Source organism: Pseudorasbora parva, chromosome 2, assembly GCF_024679245.1.
Source record: "Pseudorasbora parva isolate DD20220531a chromosome 2, ASM2467924v1, whole genome shotgun sequence".
Lineage (NCBI taxonomy): Eukaryota > Metazoa > Chordata > Actinopteri > Cypriniformes > Gobionidae > Pseudorasbora > Pseudorasbora parva.
The window spans coordinates 39,603,197-39,629,956 of NC_090173.1; the positions used below are offsets into that span (position 1 = coordinate 39,603,197).

General features: G+C 39.2%; 1 protein-coding gene across 3 annotated transcripts in view; it reads right to left on the reverse strand.

The window, feature by feature from the left end:
- sdk1a (sidekick cell adhesion molecule 1a) overlaps nt 1-26,760 on the reverse strand; it is a 479,647-nt gene that overhangs the window by 147,575 nt on the left and 305,312 nt on the right. For 2 of the 3 annotated variants that reach the window (XM_067420057.1, XM_067420048.1), the window contains exons 6-7: nt 2,490-2,516; nt 110-221 (exon numbers count right to left, since the gene is read on the reverse strand). In XM_067420057.1, the coding sequence (XP_067276158.1) occupies nt 110-221; nt 2,490-2,516 (139 nt within the window). The remainder of the gene's footprint in view (nt 1-109; nt 222-2,489; nt 2,517-26,760) is intronic. The other variant, XM_067420064.1, reaches the window with a different exon arrangement.

Consider the following 26,760-nt stretch of genomic DNA (forward strand, 5'->3'; position numbering starts at 1 on the left):
ATAATGGCTTTGAAATGAAGGTTAAATGAAGATATGATAGACGATAAATAAAGAAAGATTAATGAGTATTGCTGCTGGGAACAGTGCGTGTCCATATAGCCATACTCACCGTGCATTAGCTACACACTCCAGCGTGGCCTCACTGACCCCGGCCACCACCGTAGTGTTTCGGGGTGGAATTACAATCACTGGAGCCACAGGGTCCGCCGGGGCATCTGAATCTAACCAGGGGAGAAGGTTAAAAAAAGAGAGAGAACTTTAGATCTTTATCTGTCTCTACAATAACTATCCCTTCTGTAAAAAATAAAAAACTGCTTAAACCTCCCTAAGGTGGTTTGCTGGTCATTCAGCCTGGCCAAGCTGGTTTGAATGGTCCAAAAATGCCCCAAACCTATCAAAACAAACCAGCCTAGACAGTTTGACTGGGCAGGTTTAAGAATAGTTTTTCTTTCAGCAAGGATCTAAAATGCATTTGTTTTTAAATGAATGATCAGATATGTCCCCAATATGAAGTTAATAATATAAAACAACAGATTTCACTTTGTGGTATTCCACTCAGAAAAAGACAAAAAGCCACAATCCAGCTCTTTATGTTTTATTCTTTCCTGACACAGAATGTTTTGAATAATTAATCTTTTGGCAGTGGTCCTGTAACATGCTCCAAACAGTGGGATTCCTCCCCACCCCTTTCTCCGGCTGTTATGCCAAATCATTCTTGCATATGCTTTTTACATTTTTAAAATGACCCAAGCACATCTCTCGTCTAACAGTGAAAAATTAAATATTGCCTATTAAATCAGCTTTATTCTTTCCAGAGGAAAATTAGAGAATATCTAAAATATTGAAATCTTATGATAATGAGGATTTAAATAACTAAGTCGAATGCTAGAATCAAGCCTTTGATGTCGAATTTGACGAAAAGCATGAAGGAGCTTCTGAAGTCAAAATTTGGAACTTCATGCGATACAGTAGAAGTCCTAAAAGGGACGGGCCGCTCCAATTACAGATAGCATCTGATGTGACTTATTAAATATGTCAAAGAGTGTGCAGAGGTCATAAGCACATATTCAGGATGGAAGGAACCAAATGTAATACTTTAATTGAAAAATTGGCCAAGCTTTAATCTGAATATTGTCAGTGACCTTTAATATTCACAAAAAGAATATTAAAGGTCACTGCTAAAGATTGCATTTCGCTTCATGATTTATGTTTGTACTTTGGGCTACAATTCTAGCGAATATTACAATATTTCAGGGTTGAAGTATTTCCTGACAGAAAAGACAAACTTCTCTATGCCACTGCCACATAAACATCATGTGGACTAAACCAAATGCTTCAATGAGGAGGAAACATTGAGAACATCTATGAATGCCTTAAAGTTTCTTAGAATTCTCCAAAAATCACAGATGCAATGCTAATTTAAACTAAATCTCAAATGCACTGTAAATAGGAATGCATTTTTTATAACTAAGTCTCCAGCGGGCTTTCGTAACAGCCGAGACTGGAACAGATTGCGTGGGGCACATGGGCCTCCCTCCCTCTGTATTTGCAGATGGGGCAACACTTTGCAATACATTAAGATATTATTTGAAGACTCATATTTGTTTTTGGAGTGGCAAGAGCGTCAATCCTGCAGTGTTATCATATGTGAGGCATGGAGCGTGTTTCAGGGAATCCTCCGGTTGCCTACTTCTGCTTCAATGGATAAGTTGCCTCACCTGTGGCCATGGGAGGCAATAATCGGATGAAATTCATCAGGGATGTGGTAAACAGCCTAATTCCCTATTTTTACCACATGATCACCACTGGATAAATCAACCAGACATCCGTTTCTATTTTAAAGAGCTCTGGTTTCTTCCTTAATACATGTAAATGATATTAGTTTATGAATATTAGTAAGCTTATCTCATTTTCCGTGTATGCTTGTCATCTCTTCTGAGGCCCAAACTCAAGTAATTGTATTAAGACCGTTATTGGACTGCTGAATCTGTTCTTTGAATAGCTAGCCAAAGTAATACTTTGTGTTATTGCAGTAACAATGATGTTGTCATACAATGGCACATCAAAGGAATAATTCACCTAAATATTACAATTCTGTTGTCATTTAAATGATGACATAATTAGCATTTTTTGACTGAAACAGAACTATAAGTTGAATATGGAATGTGTGTATATTATACAAATTTGACCATGATCTCCAAGTCCTGAGGATATTGATTACAAACTCTTAAAACTGCTTGTAAATCCTTATTTCCTGTGTAAATCAATTACTTTCCACAAACACCACAGGTCTGAGTGTTGTTGTCCATAGATCTGTAAACGCCATTGAAGAGATTTCATAGGAGAACAGAGCTATGTGTTAAGATGGCACGAATGCTTTTACAGACTTGTGCTTTTCTTTTAGTTAGTGCATAAAAACAAGATAAAACAAGATAAGAACAAATGTTCTCCACTGGTGTGGGTTTGAACTTCGTTTTGAGATATCTTACCATGTGATCCACGGTACTTCTTGTTCACTGTCCGGCAGCAAAGGCAAAAAACAAGAGGCCAAAACAGTGAGTTTACAGTATGCATATACTGTATACGCAGAGTGTAGTGTAATTCACACAAGTAAGTAATGTTATGGCATCAGAGCCTAACCCCAAACATTTCTGACTGGTAAACAGGAATGTTGTTCCAGGATCTAGGGACATTTCCTACTTGTGTAAATCATATTAAGCTTATGCATGGATGTTTCTTCAACTATGAGCAATTTTGGCCCTATATGGCACACTCTTTGTAGTGTAATTATTATAATTTGTTTCCATAACCACATTTCCACCACTTTCTAAATTATGTAATGAACTTCTTATTATTCTGTGATGGAGATTATTGTAAGTGAATTTGTAACATTTTTGGAATAAAATGCTGGAACTTTTTTGTATTTCTATGGCTAATTTCATGTATACTGAATACACTCGATAATATTTTCAATCTTGTATTATTATTATTTTTTACATAATTTACTAAAAATAAAACTTGAATGGAATTATATCTATTAAAAAAAGATGTCTGTCAAAGTCAAAATGTATTTTGATTAGGGATGCAACAATACAGTTCAGTTTTAACCACGGTTTTCGGTTTGGTTCGTTTTTTTTTGCTATTCTATTCTTAGGCGACAGGAACAGAGGTACAGAGGTTTGAAATGAAGATTGCAATACTTTCTTTATTTTACTTAAACGACTTGAAAAACCTTACTTAAACTAGAATTTTACTTAAAAATAAACCTTGTACACATTCCTAGTTGTATAATATAAAATAAATATATAAAAGATTTACAGGGGCAGCTCAGAGCTGTACAGCAGCATTTAACTATGAAAATGAATGAATACATGTAAAATTAAAACACTACATAGTCTTCAATATAAAATATACATTGATTAAAATAAAGTTAATTCTTTTTTTTTTAATTCAAGAGCAGTGAGTGATTTTCTCGTTGTCTTTTGTTGTATTTATAACATCATTTTAGAGGTGAACCGTCACAACCTGCTCGCATCTCATATAGGCCTACAGACACATGCGATTTTACTTTCACTTTAGACATAACCGACTGTGTTAACCTTGTGTGTATTTGACAATATTAGCACAGTAAGACTACTTAGTCCAGTAATCACCCGTGTTTGACAGGCTTTTAGCGTGTGCGCTCAGCATAGTGCATATAAGCATGCGAATGAAATGTTTAACTGGCAAGGCTTTAAAAGGCATGCAAATAATGAACTTTCGTGAATGTGAATAACTATGTTCCGTAAGTATAACTCTCTGACACCAGCATTTCAAACTTGGCTAAACACCCCCTGACTTTAGGGCATATGAGAGAAAAATGTAAAACAGAGAGAAATAAAAATGATAAATTAAATGCACAAAAAAACAAAAACAAAAAAACAATTCACAAGCGCATATTATATATTATTCAATATTAATGTAATTTTTATAATAATGTAATTAATAAACAATATACTTGAACACATTTTGATATTACTACACATAGCACATTATTTAGATATAAATCATTTTCATACTATAAATATTGAGATGGCTCAAGTTTATTTCACTTAATTCTTAGATTATTATGATTTTATGTAATTATAAATCAAATTAATGTAATAATTAATTTATGACCAAATCCATATTTAAGACTGAAATCTTGAGTTTGAGTCGAAATAAATGTAAAATAATAACGTCTTTATAAAAGTAATTTGCAGAGTAGCAAAATAAAATAAATAAAATGGGGAAAATCGAGTCAATTTTAATGTGACCTTTAGCTAATAAACAGAAAAGGTTGAAATATTTTGGTGTTAATTAAAATCTACTCCAGGAACATGGATAGTGGCCAAAGTTGAAGAAACACCCTTTTCGGTATGGACAAACTATGCAATTACTGAAATGGGCAAATGAGATCATAATATATTCAAAACAAGTTTTAAAAAGGTTCACAGTGCACTATGACAACCTATATGTGTTTCTATATTTGGCCCTGTTTTTACAGCAGCACAGCAACCCTGAGATGCAAATAGAGATAATGTACAAGTACATGACCTACAGTTAATTTCAGCTGAGATGTGGAGGAACATGCCAGAACAGCCTTTTCAAGGATGGAGAGAATTGGGCAGAGACAATAAATAGCAGGAGAGGGATGAAGACGTCCTTGTTTTCCTCCTCTAAATCTGTCGCCGCCTTAATTTACACTACGCCTAATGAATTCCTATGAAGCGTAAAAAAGGTGATCTGATACCACCCTACACACACACACACACACACACACACACACACACAACGAAAGAAAGAAAGAGAACAGCTGGCAGATTGACAGGCAAAAAAGACACTAAAGCTATAAAATATTCAGTGATTCAGGGACTGGGAAAACTTCAAGGCACATGTAGGAGTTTCTTCAGAAGGTATTGTCACACAAATAGGGCCAGATGAGCGAGCCGGGCGTCCACGAAACACAGCCGAAAAAATATATTAGAAAATATGTGCATTTGTAGATAATGCCTAGGAGACAAATATTTGCTTTGTTGTCACACGGCAAGTTTAGCATGTATGACGGACGTATCGTGCCGGCGTAAAGGATGGAGGGAAACAGCATGCTGAGGACAGACGTGTGATTTCTAGCAGGAATTCCCAGGACACCTGGGAATAAGAGGTCAGATTGACATCAGGAACCCAAGGGTCTATAAAATGAACCAGCTCTGCCGTCATACGGGAGGCTTATTTTCATGCTTGTTCCATAATTTATACTCTATGGGGGTATTTTTCTTTATAAATATTACAAATAACGGAAGACAGCATTTGGAAATTCGGTCATGCCCTGTGACACATGCAGCCCCCAAACAGAAACCTTCGCAAACAATAGCAATGGAGTCGACTGATTCTCTCACTCTGACCTCATCCACATCTCGTGCTGACAGCTTATGTCCGACTTCTGATTTGAAGTTCTGTTTCCAGCCTCCTAGTTCTGTGTTAAGGTGAACTGCTGGCAGGTGTTAGCTGGTGAATAAAGACAGAGCTGCGGCTATTCCAGTGCTTGTCAATAGCACACGGTGGCGTTCGGTTCCTCGTGGGCTTGTTCTGCTTGTGTTCTGTCACTTGTTTTCCAAGGATAAGGAGGGGGTGATGGGACTGCTCCGGTGGCCCAGGTTGTCCCTGAGGCCCTGCGGGCAGAAGCTGGCTCTCAGGTCCTATTTAGACAGACTCTACTTAAATGGCTTTGAACAGTATTGGTGTCCCAGACTGCTTTGCGTGTGTGAGGGCTTGATCCATATTCAGTGTTTGATTGTCTGGCATCTCTTCACGGGGCAGGCCCTGCTGTGGTCTCCACTCCCTCTTTCTCACATCTAAGCCCTCAGGCGACATGCTAACTCATTGTGGTCTGTCAAAATGGGATGAGCTCCCCCAAGGATTAATGGGAAAGTTCAGCAAAAAATGAAAACAATGTACTCATTCTTATGTAGTTACAAACACAGCTAACACTTCAATACATTATTGTAAATATTATCAGTACTATAGTGTAAATATTGTCAGAATTGGAAGTCGTTGGGCTTGCCATCGCTCTGACTCGTCCTAGTGGTTGGTGTGTGAGACTGTGTGTGTACTCCACCTAACTCAATCATCATCAGTTGTGGTTGTCTCCCATCCACCAAACATCATCATCAGTTATGTGCACTCCACCCACCCCCAAACATGTGTGCACATACACATGCACGCACGCACGCACACACACACACGTCTGGTTCACTATCTTTGTGGGGACTCTCCATAGACGTAATGGTTTTTATACCATACAAACTGTACATTCTCTCCCCCTACACTCCCCCTGCCCCTAAACCTACCCATCACAGGAAACATTCTGCATTTTTACTTCCTAAAAAAACTCATCCTGTATGATTTATAAGCATTTTGAAAAGTGGGAGCATGGCCAATGTCCTCATATTTCACCCTCTCCTTGTAATACCTATGTCATACCCATGTCATTATACACATTTGTGTCCTAACATTTGATTAATGTATTAGTAAATGTTAAAATTAACATAAGTAAGATTATTAAATGCTGTAGAAGTGCAGTTTATTATAGTTCATGTTATCTAAAGTTGTTAACTAATGTTATATAATGAAACCTTAAATTTTTTCTTTGGAAAGCAGACTGTCCTTTTTAAAATCTTTTCCATATAAAGACTTTATTTACAGTTTATTACACAATCAAGCTCTAAACAGGATACACACCTTCACAAATGTAATCGATATGGCTTAATTGCTATATTGCGCAAAATAAGCCCTTTACTGAACAAACTATGTCTGTCTTTAAATTAAAAAAGTCAATATTTCTGCAACCAGTGCTGTTGTAATTGGGAGAAGAGAATATCTTGGCAGTATATTTTAGAATTTGGTTACAACCAGAGCGCCCCCATTTTACTCCACTCCATCTATTTGACGCGTATGAGCATGCCGGGACTCGTTCACTGAAGTCTGCAAAGTTAAATATAGACTCATTTGCTGTCAGGATAATCGGAAATGTGAAATGGAATTGGAGCTAAGTCAACAACCGTAAGATGTAAGTTGCAAGCTGAGCAAAACACATTTCGAACGCATTAAACACCTGCATCTGATAGCAGGGCAAGCCGTTATGATTTAGTTTGATGCGGTCAATATAAAGCATGTCTCATGTTTAAGACTGTTTGGATCATGCACTTATCCGGCAGCAGCCCACTCCGTTTCCTTCATTATTTTTCAGATGTGTTTGCAACATCAAAGTATATCGATAGAAAATGATATTGTCCCCTCATGGTAGAAAGTTTGAAATGATGTTCCGCACAGAGAGAAGTTCTGCATGTGCAGTGGTTAAAACACTGCATTCATGTGGTACACAGGCGTACCGAACCGTAAGACCTTCATGCACTGAAAATGTTCAGTACAAATACATGTATCATTACACCCCAAGCCACTAATTCATTAAAGTTTTATATAAATGGTGTATAAACAAATTGTCATGATTTCTGTCGTGTGGACTTTTGATATTTCCTTTATTGCACCATGTTGTGTGTAGCCCTTTGTTCCCGATTGTCTCCAGGTGTGTCTTGTTTGCGTATCACCCCCTTGTGTATACAGTTGCAGGAAAAAGTATATGAACCGCTTGCAGAATCTGTGAAAATGGGACTAATTTTAATTTTTTTATTTAGTACTGTCCTGAATAAGATATTATACATAAAAATGTTCTCATAATTTTTGTGATGATTTTTCATGAGTCTCTTTTTTGTCCTAAACTGTTAAACTGCCCAATGTTCTTCAGAAAAATCCTCCAGGTCCTGCACATTCTTCAGGTTTCCAGCATTTTTGCATATTTGAATGCTCTCCAGCAGTGACTGTATGATTTTGAGATCCATCTTTTCCCACCACGGACAACTCAATGAAACACAACTATTAAAAAAGGTTGAAAGGAAACATGGTGCATTAAAAGCTGGGGGGGGGGTGGAAACTTATTGAATTTGAAGATCAAGGTAAATTGTACTTAATTTGTCTTCTGGGAAATGTGTAATTATCTTCTGAAGGTCAGTACTAAATGAAAAAAACAACAAAGAAAATTAAACAAAATAAAAATTTGGACATCTTAATATGTTCAAAAATCCTGTTAATTTTTTATGAAAAATATCTTATTCAGGACAGCACTAAATAAAAAAAATGCATTTTGTATGATCTCTTTGATTTTGTTTAAATTCACATTTTCACTGATTCTGCAAGTGGTTTACATATTTTTGCTTGCAACTGCATGTGTGTGTTTCTATACACTTCTCTGTGTTTCTCATGTTCTTTGGCTGGTGTTGTCCTTCTATGGCTACATTATGTTTCATGTGTGCCTATGTTTTCAGTTTTGTTTGCCTTCCTTGACCATATCTGAATTTATCAGTTTTGCCTGGATTTACTTTTATTATATTTGTTTGAATAAATGTTTGCCGCATCTGGATCCTACACTCCCACCGTTACACAAAACAACCATGGTATTGCCTTGATTAAACATGAAAAGCCGCTAGATAGCAATAGAAATTATACATCAATAGAGAAGTAATTCAAAATTCAAAACTATAATAAGCCTGAAAATAATTATTTGTCCAGGACTCACTTAATGGAACAATCTGGTTTTGAAATGGATGTTATAAAACGTAAAAATAAAAAATAATTTTGGTCTGAACTATCCTTTTAAAGAGCTTTTTCTCCTTGTAGCTGGCACTAAAAACGCTGTGAGTTGTCTTTGATGACACAATATCAATGCAAGCCTCTGAGCTAGTCACACCTGCAAACAGCCATGGAATCCTGAGTTAGATGTTCTTAATGTGACAGATTTTTTGCTTCTCTGCCAAACCAAGGATCTGCCTGTTAGAACGGTAGAGGCTGCACAAGATGAGAGAGAATGTGCAGGACTGGGATATATATCCAAGCTCCCACTCATCATGGTTTACACCGTTCTGAAGTGACAGCCCCTTAAATCTAAGAGCTGGTGTGGAGTTTAAAAATAAAAATCAAAAATGGACTTTGTTATCAACTCTCTGAAATTGTGTTCAGGTAGCACAAGTCAGGTGTGGGATGTGGCATAATTAGCCTGAGCGAAAACCTGCTAACTTTGAGGCTCACATTTCAGACATGCACTTTTATTGTTTACCCCAACAGGGAGACAGAACTTCAAGGTAATGAAAGTCTGCATTGAGAAACACCGTTGACTAGAAACAACTCAGCCTCTTTCTGAGTTTAACTTGGCAAAAAAAATATTTGATTATTTTTTGGCAGAATGCATAAAACCGTCACTTTCTGACAACATCTGCTCAAACTTTTACAGTAACAATCATTATATTTTGCCATCGCATTTTTTTTTAATGCAACTTACAGCTGGCATTTATTACAAGGCAAACTACAGTATGTATTATTTGAAAATATACCCATTATCAAAACATATTACATGAATTGTTGTTATATCCTTTGCTTCATCCTTCTGATTTCTCTATCAGTTCTGGTCCAGTGTGGACATTTTGTAAATAGCAAAAAGAGATGTTATTCAACCATTAAGACTATCTCAGTGTTGATAACTTTGTAGTAAAGAAGAGAAAGTTTATTTCCCTGGGGTCAAATGAAACACTTTCATCTTATAAAAGCATACCTTGTTCACCGAGCTATAAAAAGAACTGTCAGTCAACAGGTTTCCCCAGGGCATTCAATATGAATTGGACAAAGCTGCAAATGGGCAATAAGCCCCAGGTCTGGTGTGACCTACACGGAAGACTTTTATTAAATAAATCATAGGGATATTCTCTTTTTTTGCTTCTCTCTTTCACTTTAATGGATCTATATTGCCAAGCAGACCCCACTCAACTCACATTTGAGATTCTAGTGTGACAGACGTGGTGTAAAAAGCTAGATGCAATGTTAGGGCTTTTTTCGCCCACGTACGGTACTGCATGAGCTCCGGACAGAAAACAATAGATGGAGTGCGGATAACTCTTTAAAAATGCAGACCCTCAAATAGCTTTCATTTCAGTCACAGAGCCACAGGGTTTCTGCCATCTCTGATAGCTCTCGAGCTGCTTAGCATTCTCTCCCCGCGAGCTCATCTTATCGATTGACACTTGCATTTCTTTGTAATGCAGACGGCCGAACAATAAATACAGCCATACAAAATCCAGGCTGGTTGGAACTTATTCTGGGTCCCAAATATCCCCATCAAAGCAAATGATCCCACCCCATGTGACCCACATTTCAGACAGGTGAGTGATTTCCCACTTCCCACTGAAAGAGTGGTGGAAAAAAATAAGGACGATGGATCCCGGAAAGTCAGCTCTGAAGTTGACACAAGGTGACCTTTTCAGTTCTCCACGTCAATCAAGATGAAAGACAACCAGAAATCTGGTGCTAAACTTTAAAGAAGCTTGGTATTTCACCTGGAAGAAGGGCATAACCAGGTGTCTGAAGACATGCTGAGCGAACTGACACGCATAACACTCTGGAGGACCAAAGAGGTCTATAATACCAGACAGACAGACAGACAGATAGACATATAGACAGACAGAGAGACAGACACAGACAGACAGATAGATATACAGACAGATAGAAATATAGCCAGACAGACAGACAGATGCTAGCTAGACACATAGACAGACAGATAGGCACAGACAGAGAGACAGATGCTAGCTAGACACATAGACAGACTGACTGACTGATATATAGATGCTAGACAGACAGACAGACAGACACAGACAGACAGACAGAAATATAGACAGACAGACAGACAGACAGACAGATAGATATACAGACAGATAGGCACAGACAGAGAGACAGATGCTAGCTAGACACATAGACAGACTGACTGACTGATATATAGATGCTAGACAGACAGACAGACAGACAGACACAGACAGACAGACAGAAATATAGACAGACAGACAGATAGATATACAGACAGATAGAAATATAGACAGACAGATAGATAGACAGACAGACACAGACAGATAGACAGACAGATATACAGACAGACAGACAGACAGATATACAGACAGACAGACAGACAGACATATAGACAGACAGACACAGACAGACAGATAGACATATAGACAGATGCTAGCTAGACACATAGACAGACTGACAGACAGACAGACAGACAGACAGACAGACAGATATACAGACAGACAGACATATAGACAAACAGACAGACAGATAGACATATGCTAGCTAGACACATAGACAGACTGACAGACAGATATACAGACAGATATACAGACAGACAGACATATAAACAAACAGACAGACAGATAGACATATGCTAGCTAGATAGACAGACTGACAGACAGACAGACAGACAGACAGACATATAGACAGACACAGATAGATATACAGACGTATAGACATTCACGAGTTTGTGTGCTCATATATTCTTAGTGAAAGTGGTAAACAGATTTGGCTTGCTGTCTGCTATAGAGGGGCTCGGAGAGGATATTCTACCTGAGCTCCGATTGCCCCCCTATAACAGGCAAATTGAATGAATAAAATAATGAATGAACGAGTCATTTATATAGCGCTTTCATATGTACTACTATACATCCAAAGCGCTTTACACTCGTGTCAGGGATCTCTCCTCAACCAACACCAGTGTGGTGTACAAAATTGTACAAAAGGAGGAGCAGGGGAGGAGGAGGGATGCTTCAGGAACTAAAAAGGGGAAGAGGTAAGCTGCTGGCTTTATACCTTGGTATTAATTGAAAGATTAAATCAGCATTCTCCTCTCGAAATTACGTTTGTCTGTTGTGAAGTTAATAGATATTTAAACAGACAGACACAGACAGGCAGATAGATAGATAGATAGATAGATAGATAGATAGATAGATAGATAGATAGATAGATAGATAGATAGATAGATAGATAGATAGATAGATAGATAGATAGATAGATAGATAGATAGATAGATAGATAGATAGATAGATAGATAGAACTCACGCATTCACGAGACAGAGAGACAGACAAACCAGCACCTTTACTTCCCATGCTGGTCCCAGCATGCAAAACAGACCTCATACTATAGGGACCAGCAATGCTGGAGAAAAAAGATTTTTAGGCCCTAGTAAGGGACTGACAATGACATGCTAACCAGCCAAACCGGGACCCCTTGGGCACTTCACCAGGCAGAAGGGTCTGAGCGAGCAGCTCGGGGCAGTGCAGCAGACCCAGAAACGCAGCAGGACAATAGTTTCTGGCGTGTCTCAACAGTAATTCACTTCATTAGAGCTCTGAGAGAGTGAACTCGCCAGGTGTAAATAAGCATCTAATTAGATATTACAATATTAGTCAAATAATAATTCCCTGTCACTGAGCACGTTAATAAAAGCAGGTGAGGACACCTTTCTCCAATTAATGATTTAATTATGCCATTGCAGTGGGAGAATATGACGCCCCTGGGGTCAGGATGACTAGTTTAAAGCCCTGCAGAAATAAAGCACATCTCCTCCCTGATCAAAGGCTAGTTGAAGTAAAAGTGCCTTCTTGTCTGCTTACCTCAGACTTTTGCTGAATAAATGTTTTGAATTGGCAGCTGGCCCTGTCAAATTAATGTGTGCTTGTCCATTTATCCAGAGAGTGGTCTTGTAATTCAAAACGTGTGAGAATGTCTGTGAAATAATGAGGACACCAACTGCTTTTGCACAAATTAATTAGTGTACAGCGATGCGTATGAACAACAGAGTGCAAGATTCAGGTTAGAAAAACAGGCTGAACCGTTTCAAATAAATGCCTGTCCAGTAATCATCCAGAGAATAGACTTCTCCTTCAATGATTCAGATGGGCCGGCAGCGTTCACAGCTGTAGCTCAAAAGCGTTTTCCCCTTTCTTTTCCCTCATCTCATTAATAACTCATTCCTCTTGTGCCCAGACTGGGTATTCTAACATCTGTGGCTCAAATAGGTATAAATAAATCACACATCTTTCAAGGTGCAACAGCAAAAAAAAAAAATCATTCTATTACACATACAGTCGAGTCCAACCAATAAAAGGCATCATAAATTATATGACCAGATTACCAATTTAAGATAAAACATGATAAATGTTATGTCCCTCTTCCTGTAATGACACCAGCACTTGAGCTGAATGAACTTGATCAAATCTGATGATTGTGTTATATAGCATGATTTAAGATCAACCTTAGAGCATCTTGAGCTTCAGCTTTTTGTAAAGAAATTTTTACAAAATTTTAAAACATTATTCCCAGGTTTAAATAATACTTAATAAATAAATTATTAACACAGGTTTTAATACCCTCCCAATTCAGTACACATCATGATACAGACATCACAATTTAATACAACGCATCACAATATTATAAATGAATTGCACTGAATGCATGAGTGTGAGTTTACCTAAAAATGAAAATGTTATGTTCATCTGCTCACCCTCGGGGCATCCAAGATATAGGTGCACTGTAAAAATTATTATTATTATTTTTTTGTCGGTTTAACTTAAAAAAGTAAGTAACCTGTTTGCCTTAAAATTTTGAGTTTATTGAAATTAAAAATTTTAGTTGATACAATGAAGGAAATTTGTTTAATAAATAGAAACTCAAAATTTTATTGTATCTGAACCACATAAAAAATGTGATAAATCATGAAAATAGCATTATTTGGCACGTTTCACTGCGTCATCAAAAATAAAACACACACAATTACCCAATATGCTTACAAATTTTTAAAATAATATTTTAATAAAGGTTGTCAAATCTCAACAAAAAAAAATCATTTTATTAACTCAATTTTAATTTCAATGAACTCAAAATTATAAGACAACCAGGTAACTTTTTTCTAAATAATTTTTTACAGTGTGACTTTGTTTCTTCAGTAGACCACAAAAGAAGATTTTTAACTCCAACCGTTGCAGTCTGTCAGTCGTATAATGCATGTGAATGGTAACAAAATTTGAGAGTAAAAACAAACATGCACAGACAAATCCATACTTAACCCTGCGGCCAGCCTTCAGCACGCGATCAATCTTGTAAGTGAGGTCAATGTATAGTACGATCCGACGCAGAGAAAAGGGCAAAAGATCACTTCACTTGTAAACTGCGCAAGGTTGTGTACATTGACCTCACTCACTGGAAGTGATCGCGTGCTGAAGGCTGTTGGACATAGTGTTGTATTAGAGGTAAAACATGATATAAATACTGTTCGGTTTCGCACGAATCAATCGGTTTGTGATCGATTTTGTTAACATTCACATGCATTATACGACTGACAGATTGCAAAGTTTGGAGTTAAACAACTTTATTTGTGTTCTACTGAAGAAACAAATTCACCTATATCTTGGATGCCCTGGGTGTAAGCAAATAAACATAACATTTTAGTGTTTGGGTGAACTATCATTATAAATGTCATATTTATTAAACAGGGCAAATTAGCACAATACCAAAATCCCATAAAAAAGTGCAGATGGGAATGGTAAGTGCTGCAAGGACTCTACTGACAATGTGCAAATTAAAGACCACAGACACAGCAGCTCATTTCCATTATGACCAACACAATCTACCAAGAGCAGCATAAAGCACAGGGTCGCAAACAGATAATAATCAGATGCGGGTTATCTACTAACAACAAAGGAGCAGCAAATTTAAAATACAGTGGCTTGTTAAACGATATGTTCGGATAATGACTTCTTCTGCCATTCCAAATAAATGTGGAGACATGAGTAGAGAATTTTGTCTCCCTTCTATCACGTGCTCTCTGTTCTCTGTGGTGCCTCCTAGCAGCAACTATCATAGCATGTCAAGTAAAAATCATTAGTTATTAATTTAGCTTTCTCAAGTCCACCTCAGTCATTTTTAGCCGGTATTGAGAATCAAACCCGTAACCTTAGAGTTACATGTCCGACTATCTAATCATTAGGCCACAACTGTCCCATAAATCTGCGGTATCCGTTTAAAACTATGAAATATAATTTTGTATTGTATATTGTGAAAAAAAAAAAAAAAAAAAAAAAAAAAAAATATATATATATATATATATATATATATATATATATATATATATATATATATATATATATATATATATACACACACACACATATATACATATATCAGCATTCCTAATTTGATAGGAAAGTTGCTCCAGTTTTATACTATAAATCAGATCTAGACAAATTACAGTGGGTGTTTCAGCTAAAAACATATTCTGAACTGCAGCTAAGACTCAACTTCTTCCCAATTACACTGGTTTCATAAAAGCAGGTTTTGAAATTATTATTTTACAGCATCTTGCCCATATGTTTCCACACACTTTAAATGAAGGCTCAACAAGACCCACTGGGGCATCATTGATAGGGAGAGACACGCACTACAAAAACCGGAATGAATAAGACTGGTAAACGTCTTGAATCTGAATCCACACTGCCGGAAGGAGAGAGCTCGGGATCTGTCGGTGATGCCGACTGCCTGATCTGAGTGCTGCAGGCAATCACACAGGCTTAAATGTTCCACTCCCTCAACACCAATCTCTAGTGTCAGAGGTTCCTCCTGTACTCACCTCACCCGGGAGATCATTACGGAGTTCCATCTCCCGGCCAAATTACATGGCCGGTGCCTCAGTCGGCCGAGTTGGAAATTAAGTTGCACAAGTACCGTGAGGTGCAGTGGGATGGGAGAATAATACAATATGGATCCACCCTGGCTCCTGACCTTTGGCTTCTTGCCTATGAAAATGTCCTATCTCTGTCTGCAGAATCCAAAGCAGACTACTAACTTAATATAAGTCTCTACCAAAGATCTGACTGACATTATCTTGATCGTATAAGATCAAATAAAATACTCCTTAAAGCTGAAGTGTGCAATTTTCTCATTACAAAATCCTATATATATAGAAAATATATATATTTATTATATATATTTTTTTTTAAAAGAGATAAAGAATAATTTAGATTTCCATTTTAATACACATTTTAAAATGTAATTTATTCCTGTGATGTCAAAGCTGAATTTTGGCATCATTACTCCAGTCTTCAGTGTCATATGATTCATCAGAAATCCTTCTAATATGATTGAGGCAAAATAAAATGTCCTTTTTATTTTCAATGTAAAAACATGTGTGATGCTTATTAATTATCAATAAAATGAATCTATTATTTTAAATATAAATCTTTTATAACAATGGAAAAGTATTAAAGGTGCACTATGTAGTATGTAGTAAAATATCCAAAAACCACTAGGCCAGTGTTATATATTTTGCTCAGTTGAGTTCTTACAATATCCCAAATGTTTCCAACTATTTGTAAATTGTGAGAAAATTGCTATTTTAACCAGGGAACTGGGACATCTGAGCATAGCCTCTGAGGGAGTCGTCTGTCAATTGCGTCATATCTGCATTACCCTCGGTTTTTGGTTTGACTCTGCAGAAGCTCTTTACTCTTGGCAGTGTGAACAAGTGTCACAGCAGTCGTTGAGTGAACGCACAGAGTAACGTCATAACATCATTGTAAACACACTTAAATGTATCTAATATGATAACGCAGTTCTGTTTATCTCATACTCGTGACCGGAAAAGCGGAAATGGCGACGGCGACTGTGTCCCGTCATAATAAAAGTCCCGCTGCTCGCGAGCTGTGTGTTGCTTAACAATCTCTCCAGCAGCCTTGCTCAGCTCCTCAACATTCGGTCCTGCTCTGCTTCACACTACAGTAACGTTAATAATCACGTCCATGAAGATGATTTCTGCCTATGTCCTATCCCGATTCTTTTCCACCGGCTGTGAGGTGAAGACCACATGTCCCAAGATTCTGCCCTCAAACTTGGCGTCATCAAACGAAGCCTTCATTTTGAATAGGCGCCCTCTAGCGGATGAAAAAACAAACAAACTCCATAGTGCAGCTTTAATTGACGAATCAATTGTCCTTGGTGAACAAAAGTATTATTAAAGTATAAAAAATCAAATCAAATAAAATAAAATACACACACACACACACTATATATATACATATATATAAACAGTGTAATATAATACACCACCAGTCCTTCTATAATACACAATTTGTGAGAGCAGCAGAGAGACGGATGCAGATCTGAGTTGGGACTCCCGCTCTTTCCTGAGCTACTGCTGTGAGGTGGAATTTCTCCTCAGCCGGGGAGTGAAAATCAGGATTTGAGCACACTTGCTCTCTGAGAGGTTAATGATTCAGCTGTCAAGGGGCTCCTCCCTTGAGACAGAGCGGGAGATTAGCACTCTGCAGTCAGGCTCAGGAAGAGTGTGGACTGAGGTATCGTGATGATGACCTACCAGTTACATTTACAGCCCAGTTGTGCATAGATACACACACAATGGTGGGACATCAGCAGACTTCCTGCCTAACTGCTGACTGCATGGCTGTCGTCCCTGAGGGGGTTGTCAGTGGCAAAACACACACTGGTGTCGCCTTCCGGTCATACAGCGCATGAGAAATGAAAGCCAATCATTTGCTCGTCCCATTTTATGACTGCACAGAAAAAATGAAAGTCAGGGAAAATGAGTTTCTCTTTGCTTTCTCTTCAAAGCGATCCCCAGCTCCCTCCAGGTAAATTAAAAAAGAGGGAGTGCTGTTTGTCAGGAAAATACTCCTACTTTTAAAACTATTTAAATGTAAAATGGATTTTAAAAGACAGATATAGCACCTCTGCAGAGGATACATTTAAAAGTGGAAAAAAGTATCATTGCATTCCATTTCTTGGGCTTAAGGATATGTACAATGGTAGTACAATGGTAATACCATGGTATACTTTGAAGTATATTGCAGTATATATGTGAATATCATTGTACATGCAGTGATAAGGGAGTCATTTTAATATTAAATAAAGCAAACATTTTTACAGCCGAGGATACTGTATGATTACACTTTATTTTGATTGACATGTACTTGAAAGTTACTTTTGATAGTCCCTGCTGGGGAGCATCAAAATGAAGAGTAAGCAGATATTAAGAAGACAATATTTTAATGAATACTTGCAAAGTTATTTGTAGTAACTAACTTAACTTATGCATGAAAAAAACCTTAAAGGGGGGGGGGGGGGGGGGGTGAAACACTCAGTTAAAGTCAATCTCATGTCAATCTTGAGTACCTGTAGAGTAGTATTGCATCCTTCATATCTCCGAAAAGTCTTTAGTTTTATTATATTTATAAAAGAAATATGGGCTGTACCGAGTCTTTCCGGAAAAAACCGAGCGCCTGGAGGCGTATCGTGTGGGCGGAGCTAAAGACTGACGAGCGCAAAGCGGTGATGTCCTCAAGCGTGGAGAAGCCCATCGCTATCGATCTCAGCTAATAGATATGATCCAGAATCATTCGGAGGCTGAAATAAATTGAACAAGAGAAACAGCAACAGCAGGATGTCCGTCTCTGTGGTATGTACTGTATTTAGTGGCCTGTCAACATTTGTGTGTCTTGACTCGCAGTTTAAGAGGACATGATTTGGTTTATGGACTATTGTATGCGACTAGACCTTAGCAGTAGCAAGCAAAACGGTTTTGCACGTCAGACTAGTGTAACGTTATACATAGAACAACAATAGAGTCCGTTAGCGCATTTGAATGACGAAGCACGCGATCGTGTCGTTTACTGATGTTTACTCACGTGGTGATAGCCAACAGCACAGACATTTGAAGCAGTTTTAGTTCTTCCAAAGCAGGACCGAACCTTCATCGCTGGGACCGCTTTGTCAAAAACACACTTCTTTGGTATGATTTGGTAAAGTCCTGACAGCAGTGAACGGTGGAGATCCACTTTGCAACGCGACTAAAGCGATGTTGTGAAGCTTCCCGTCATTTCTGCGTTCAAATCGGTTCAAATGCAGCGCTGCCTTCCCGGAATGCTGTGCTGAAGCGTTGAAGTCGCTTGATGTCACCCATAGGAATAAAGCGCGGCGCAACCATAGGGCGCATCAGACGTGTTCACGGATGACTGGATCTGCACCTTGAAAGAGTGTGTATGGGCGTGCATTTCCTCTCTCGCTCTAGTCACGCACGCACTCTACTGGGAGAAGAGCCCGTACGGCCCATACAAGGACCTTCCGCTCTATCGACGTCAAGCCGACCCATACTCGAAAAAAACTCTCCGAAACTTGTGAGAAACCGGAAGGAGTATTTTTGACACAGAAATACTCCATCAAATGGCCAACATTAGTTTTTGAAACTTTGTCTATGTTTAGGATGGGAATCCAAGTCTTTAACAGTGTAAAAAGCTCAGTATGCATGAAACAGCATTTCACCCCCCCCCCCCCCCCCCCCCCCCCCAATATGTTGTATAATAAATATAAGGCCAAATTAAATCTTTGCATCATATGTAATTATGTCTCTTCAGAGGACTTGGAATAAACCGCTTGATTTATATGGATTTCTTTTATGTTCTCTGTTTTAATTCTTGTTTTTAAAAATTAATGGAAGTCTTATGGGTTTGGAATGACATAAGGGCGAGTACAGGACAGAATATTAATTTGTTAATGTGAACTATTGCTTTAAATGTTTAAAGTACCATTCCCAGCAGTGTATAGATGAGTATGATCATATAACAGTACAATGGTTTTCATATATCAAATTAAAATTTCCTCTAAATTACTTGGTTTTAATCTATGCAATTCCCCTATAATCATCTTTTCATATAAAAATGAGTTTTCCTCAAACATAAATCATTCTTGGCATGAAGACCATGACAGGGTTGTTGTAACCCTTCCAAATGCCCTCTATGTCTTTTAAATGAGTTTGCGAACAACCTCATTCTCATGCTGAAGCTAATTGTGCTTTAATTGCACTAATGGCACTGTGTAGCCTCGTCCTGAACTAATATTACAACAGCCTAAATGCTCCATGCTCAACAAATGTGTGTAAAATGACCCACCTCAATTAGCATATTTGAGCTGTCACAAAATGCAAGTGCAATCTGACAGCCATTCCAGCAACTCAGAGTCATCAGTGGCTTTAGATACCCTCCGCATAGATTTTTATGATTCCTTTGGCCTTGGGTTGAAATGCAATGGCAAATGCCAATGGCATTTCGGTAAGTGCTCCTTTATAGTCACAGCATTAACATCCATTGTTCAGACAGCATCACAAAATAGCTTTCAGCAATTTGCTTCAGAGATAATTCGTATAGACAGACAGAATGATAAGCATCTTCTTAAGAATACACAATGGAAACATAAAAGAGAGGAGGTGCCGACTGATTCTCTGACCGCCCCATGATGCCTCAGTTTGCCAAGGAGTTTTGGCCACACTGGCCAGTCAATAAGTGTGTGTGTGGAGTTTTTGAACTATGACACAAGATAAGAGTGCTTGTTCCACAAGACAACAAACTGTATTAAATGATCAGTCTACCTAAAAAGAAAATTATGTCATTATTTTCTCCCCCTCATAATGTTCAAAATTCTGTGAAACAAGGAAGAGATGTTTAGCAGAATGGTCCAAGCTGCTGTTTTCCATACAATGAAAGTAATGTATGTGAAATGTATGATCAGGAGCATTAACAAGCTCAAAAATGACAGGGAGTTGCATAATATTAAAAGCATAAAGGTCCTTGCACACTGAGTCAGCAATTTTCACACGTCAATACATCAATACGACCTCACGTTGTGTCCATCACATTTACACACTCCCTCTAAACTTTTGTCCTTCATTAAAAAATGTAAGTTAAATTTTCTGCATTTTCATGGCTTCACCCCCTGACCAGCGTTTAGAGATGGCTCCACCCCCTGACCAGCATTTAGAGATGGCTCCACTCCCTGACCAGCGTTTAGAGATGGCTCCACCCCCTGACCAGCGTTTAGAGATGGCTTCACCCCCTGACCAGCGTTTAGAGATGGCTCCACCCCCTGACCAGCATTTAGAGATGGCTCCACTCCCTGACCAGCGTTTAGAGATGGCTCCACCCCCTGACCAGCGTTTAGAGATGGCTTCACCCCCTGACCAGCGTTTAGAGATGGCTCCACCCCCTGACCAGCATTTAGAGATGGCTCCACTCCCTGACCAGCGTTTAGAGATGGCTCCACCCCCTGACCAGCGTTTAGAGATGGCTTCACCCCCTGACCAGCATTTAGAGATGGCTCCACCCCCTGACCAGCGTTTAGAGATGGCTCCACCCCCTGACCAGCGTTTAGAGATGGCTTCACCCCCTGACCAGCGTTTAGAGATGGCTCCACCCTCTGACCAGCGTTTAGAGATAGCTTCACCCCCTGACCAGCGTTTAGAGATGGCTCCACCCCCTGACCAGCGTTTAGAGATGGCTTCACCCCCTGACCAGCGTTTAGAGATGGCTCCACCCCCTGACCCGCATTTAGAGATGGCTCCACCCCCTGACCAGCGTTTGGAGATGGCTCCACCCCCTGACCAGCGTTTAGAGATGGCTCCACCCCCTGACCAGCGTTTAGAGATGGCTTCACCCCCTGACCAGCGTTTAGAGATGGCTTCACCCCCTGATCAGCGTTTGGAGATGGCTCCACCCCCTGACCAGCGTTTAGAGATGGCTTCACCCCCTGACCAGCGTTTAGAGATGGCTTCACCCCCTGACCAGCATTTAGAGATGGCTTCACCCCCTGACCAGCGTTTAGAGATGGCTTCACCCCCTGACCAGCGTTTAGAGATGGCTCCACCCCCTGACCAGCGTTTAGAAATGGCTAATGCTCCAGGCCATGACCCCATAGGGCCGCCCAATATTTTTTTGGGAGTGGGGGTGTGGGCAGTAAGTACCTGACTAAGGCCATGGAGGCCATGCCTCTCTGGCCTCCTGAACTTCCTGCACCACCATGGCTTTATGAACTCCCTGCACTGCCATGGTCCCCTGAACTTCCTTTACCACAATGGCTTCATGAACTGCCCGAGTCGCCATGGCTGCCTGAATGGCCATCGCTGCCCTGGCCTCCTGAACTTATGGCAGGGTGCTTGTCCCCCCTCTGACTCTTTTTTAATCAAGTTCATGCTTTCGGGAGGGCAGAGTATTTTCACATGTTCAGTCTTGTGTTTGATTTGTTCCTTTTTTTCAGTTTCTCACCACAAATTGCTTCCATGGTCACTGTCAGCGGTGTCTGTTTAATTATCTTGTTTTTTTTTGTTCACTATTTAAGTTCCTCTTGTTGTCTTTGCCTAGTCAGAGTTATGTAAGGTTGTGTTTCTGTTGCCTGTCTGCATGTTCATGTGAAGTTAAGATTAAAGTTTATGTTTGATTATGATCCTCTGAGTCTTCAGCCTGTTCCTGGGTCACCATCCGTGACATAGCTAAACAATAGCTTGTTGCTAATGTCATGCATCCATTCATAGTGCTAATCATCCTTAAAAAAAAGCTGTTCAGAGAATAACAAACTTACATTTCAGTATTTTCCTCAATCTATAAAACAGCTTCAGATGACTCTGAATATAGAGCTTCATAAGAACTACAGTTAAGGTACTACTCTAAATTGTTTTGTATTATTTTTGGAGCTTGGTAGTTTGATAGTTCTGCTAATCATCTCATTTTGTGTTTCACAAAAGAAATAAAGTAATTTTAGTACTGAACGACATGAAGATGAATACATGATGACAGAATTCTTATTTTCACAGAATTCTAAACTATCAGTTTAAAATGCTGGCCAAACTTCTAGGATTTTATATTATAAGCACAACACAAATAATATGTCCACAATGAAATAAGATTGTGTTCATCAGGGATTGTCTCCTCCGTATATCGCCATGGCAGACTTTTTGCAAATGTTGCCGTAAAGAGGTTAGACGGCACTAAAAATGTTATTACTGGGGAACCGCATTACTGAATTTTTTTTGGAGAATGAAAAGTTTGTTATCTTCGCTTCCAGGCTCGTCTTTTAGACACAGAATAAGCCATCTGAATGCCATTTGAACAAACACAATACAAACAACACACACCGACACACACCCACACACACACACACACACACACACACACACACACACACACACACACACACACACACACACACACACACACACACACACACACACACACACACACACACACACACACACACACACACAAATATATATGGAGGGGAGGCATATCCGGATATATATTCCTCCCCGTTCCATTCTGATGTTGGAATGATGCTCTTTGCATATGCAAACACTTCACTTCAATGCCTCTGCCATCTGTTTGCAATCCATGAAATAGAATGCTACTGTGGATATACAAAAATGATTGCAGCGACACTTTGAGGCTCTGCACTACTACAATGAAAGCCGGGAGAGGGCCCTGAACGCAGTGTGATTCGTGCAGAAAGAGATGGCTGTTTATTTTTACATCACAATCGCGCCACGCTGGAGTTTCATAAAGGAGATATCTCAGATGCATCGGCCCGTCATGAACACGCTCATTTACATGCAGTGTTTGTTGCGGTGCAGGAAACAAAACATGCAGACTTTCCTCTAAAAAGACTTAACCACTGTACTTCCATGACCCACTTCCACCGGCAGCTATACTTTAGCAAATGTGTCTGACAAGCTGACAAGAGAGTGACTTGACTAACTCACACTGACCATAAAGCTGTGGTACCAAGAATACTAGAAGAAGCACATGCTGTCACGCTGATACCTGAGGACAGACCTGCTAGCTGAAATGGCTGAAGTGTCTCATGTTTAGAAGTGATGTCTCCTTTGCTTATTTTCCCCAAATATACCTGATATTTCCAGTGCTGTCAGGAAAAACAAAAAGCTGCTCAGTATCTAAATTTTCGGGCACAGCATGTCATCCTTGTCAAGTCTATGCCGCTGTTAATATAAACATGTTTACTCTCATTCCTATTTTTATGCAGGAAAATAATTGTATGAATATTATTATTATTATTATTTTGCTTGCCAGTGACACATAGGGTGCGTTGTTTTGGATTGTATTCAAATGCATGCACTCACAAGTATGCAGTGCTGGACGCTCTGCTGTGCATATCCGCTTGTGAGTTTAAAGCTCTTTTCAAAAACACAATTATATTTAAGCGGTGCATGTCTATGACTACATCTTGCTGTTAAACAGAAACTCAGTCCGTTTCCTGGGGCCGAAAACTAGGAGACACAAAACTGTGGTTCCTAATGATGGTGCAATTACAAAACAATGGAATGGTTAGCCAACTGGTAATTACTGCAACCACACAGTTGGTAAGCAATTAATTATAACTGCAAAACTATAAAAGTTACTTATTGAAGTAACTAAAAAATTATTTTATGCAAATGAAAAGATTGCATGGCTCTAATGGGAAAATGTGAAATTGCAAATATTGTGATACATTCATTACAGAGTAGTATATACAAAAAGTGTTAAACTAAGATTTTTGTTAATATGAATTACAGGGAATGTGTCATATTTTTGTCTTACCAAGTATATTAAATTTAAGGTGTGTAATGCTGTGCTCAAAAATCACTCTATATTACCTATATTGTTGTAGTTGGACTATTTTGAATTTTAGTTGGACTATTTTGTAGACATTATGACCACCATGGGCACCCTGACTGGTCTGATATAAAAGGCGTGATTCACTAGACCTGGGGACCTTCTTCCATTGATCTGTGGTCCAGTTCTGATGCTCTAATGGCTACTGTTGCCGCATTCAGCAGTGGACAGGGGTCAGCATGGGCACCCTGACTGGCCTGCAGCTATACAGCCCCACATGCAACAAACTGTGATACACTGTGTATTCTGAGACCTTTCGATCAAAACCGGCATTAACTTCTTGACCAATCTGAGCTATAGTAGCTCATCTGTTTGATCGCACCACATGGCCCAGCCTTCGATCCCCACGTGCATCAATGAGCCTTGGTCGGTTCACCACTGTTCCTTCCTTGGAGCACTTTTCATAGATACCGACCACCGCAAACCGGGAAAACCCCACAAGAGCTGCAGATTTGGAGATGTTCTGACACAGTCGTCTAGCCATCATAATTTGGCCCTTGTCAAACTCGCTCAAATCCATTTTTCCGGCTTCTAACATATTAACTTTGAGGACAAAATGTTGACTTGTTGCCTAATATATCCCACCCACTATCAGGTGGTATGAGGAAGAGATAAACAGTGTTATTCGATCGGTGTCACATGTTGTTGCAGGCAGGAAGACGAAGACAAGCAGGTACAATATCAAAGGAGATTTTAATGACGAAGGTACTTGGGTCATAAAAGGACCAACAGTGGAGGGAGGGGTCTCAGGTAGAGGATGAGTAGGAATAGGATGGACATTAGACATAAAAGGAGCCATGGTGGAGCTGACAGAGGGAGGAATCATGGAGGAGACAGGGCCAATGACTTCAGGGTTCGACTGATGGAGGCAGAGCTGGTGCCAGTGGAGGCCAGGGTGAAGGCCCAGAGTCAGCGCACCACTGTGACACTGAAGATCCAGCAGGGCCTAGCGATGACCTTGGCAATGGCAGGGACGCAGCAGGCCACTGTGGAGCTGGAGTGACTGAGACTCAAGATGGAGTTTGAGGGAGTGAGAAATTCAACTGAGCCAAAGGGACGAAGGGAGTTCATAAACGAAGGCGAGTTGATGAGCAAGCAAGAAGATATCGGAAGGGCAAATGAGACTAATGGAACTGGTGGACTGGTGGGACATGGCGGAGCAGAGTGAGGTAAGCATCAAAGTCTAGACGGGCAGAGGTGGAGTCCTAGTTGTGGAAGCCGGAGGCGGAAACCATGGATCCACCAGCCCAGATATAACTGCGGACTGGCAGACCTAGGACGACCACACCACTTGAAGAAGTCCCCTCTGTACACAATGTGATGGACCGCACAGATTCTATGACTGACACTTTTTAAGTAAATGAGTTTCTTATACTTTGTAAATTCTGTAAATAGTTTATTTTATTTTTCCGTATCTGTATACCCATCATAATTAGCAGTTTATTGCAGATTTATTTGACTGAAAACAACTCTTTACAATTACTAATGTTCTGAAATAAAGGGCCTTTTTGAAAGGACGCCTATCATTTTCTTTGCATAAAAGCCTAAAGAAGCTACATTTTTGAGAGTAACAATTTGAATCAAAACATGATAAGATATTCGGTTTTGTATTTAGATTATTTTCAGGCTTAACATTTAAATCTCATAAATTCAATAAAGCTTCACTTACATGTATATTTACCTTGTTTTACTATGTTCCTATACTAATTTGAGTTATGACTCTGTTATGTAATCTGTTATGACTGGGTAGCAAAATTTCAAGTGTCTAGTTTAAGATAAGACCAGATTTATGAATATATGAATATTGACCATTGGGTTTACGAGCTGCAAACATTTTTATTTGAGTAAGTAGTTTTCAGAAAATTCTCAAAAATAGGGGCGCATATTAAGAGGTTACCATGGGGACAGACAAATGGCAGGAAAACTGAACAAGGAGACAAAACACATAGGAAAACACATAGGAAGTTGATATATATATATGTTTTGAGATATATATATATATGAGATATGTTTTGAGATATATATGTTTTCCTGCCATTTCTCTGTTGTCTATATATATGATGACCGGGGCCATATATTGCGAGATTTTGGGGAACAACCTCCTTCCCTAAGTTAGAGCATTGAAGATGGGTCAAGGCTGGGTCTTCCAACATGACAATGACCCGAAGCACACAGCCAGGATAACCAAGGAGTGGCTCTGTAAGAAGCATATTAAGGTTCTGGCGTGGCATAGCCAGTTTCCAGACCTAAACCTAATAGAGAATCTTTTGCTCAAGAGAAGCTCAAACTCCGTATTTCTCAGGCCAGAAACCTGAC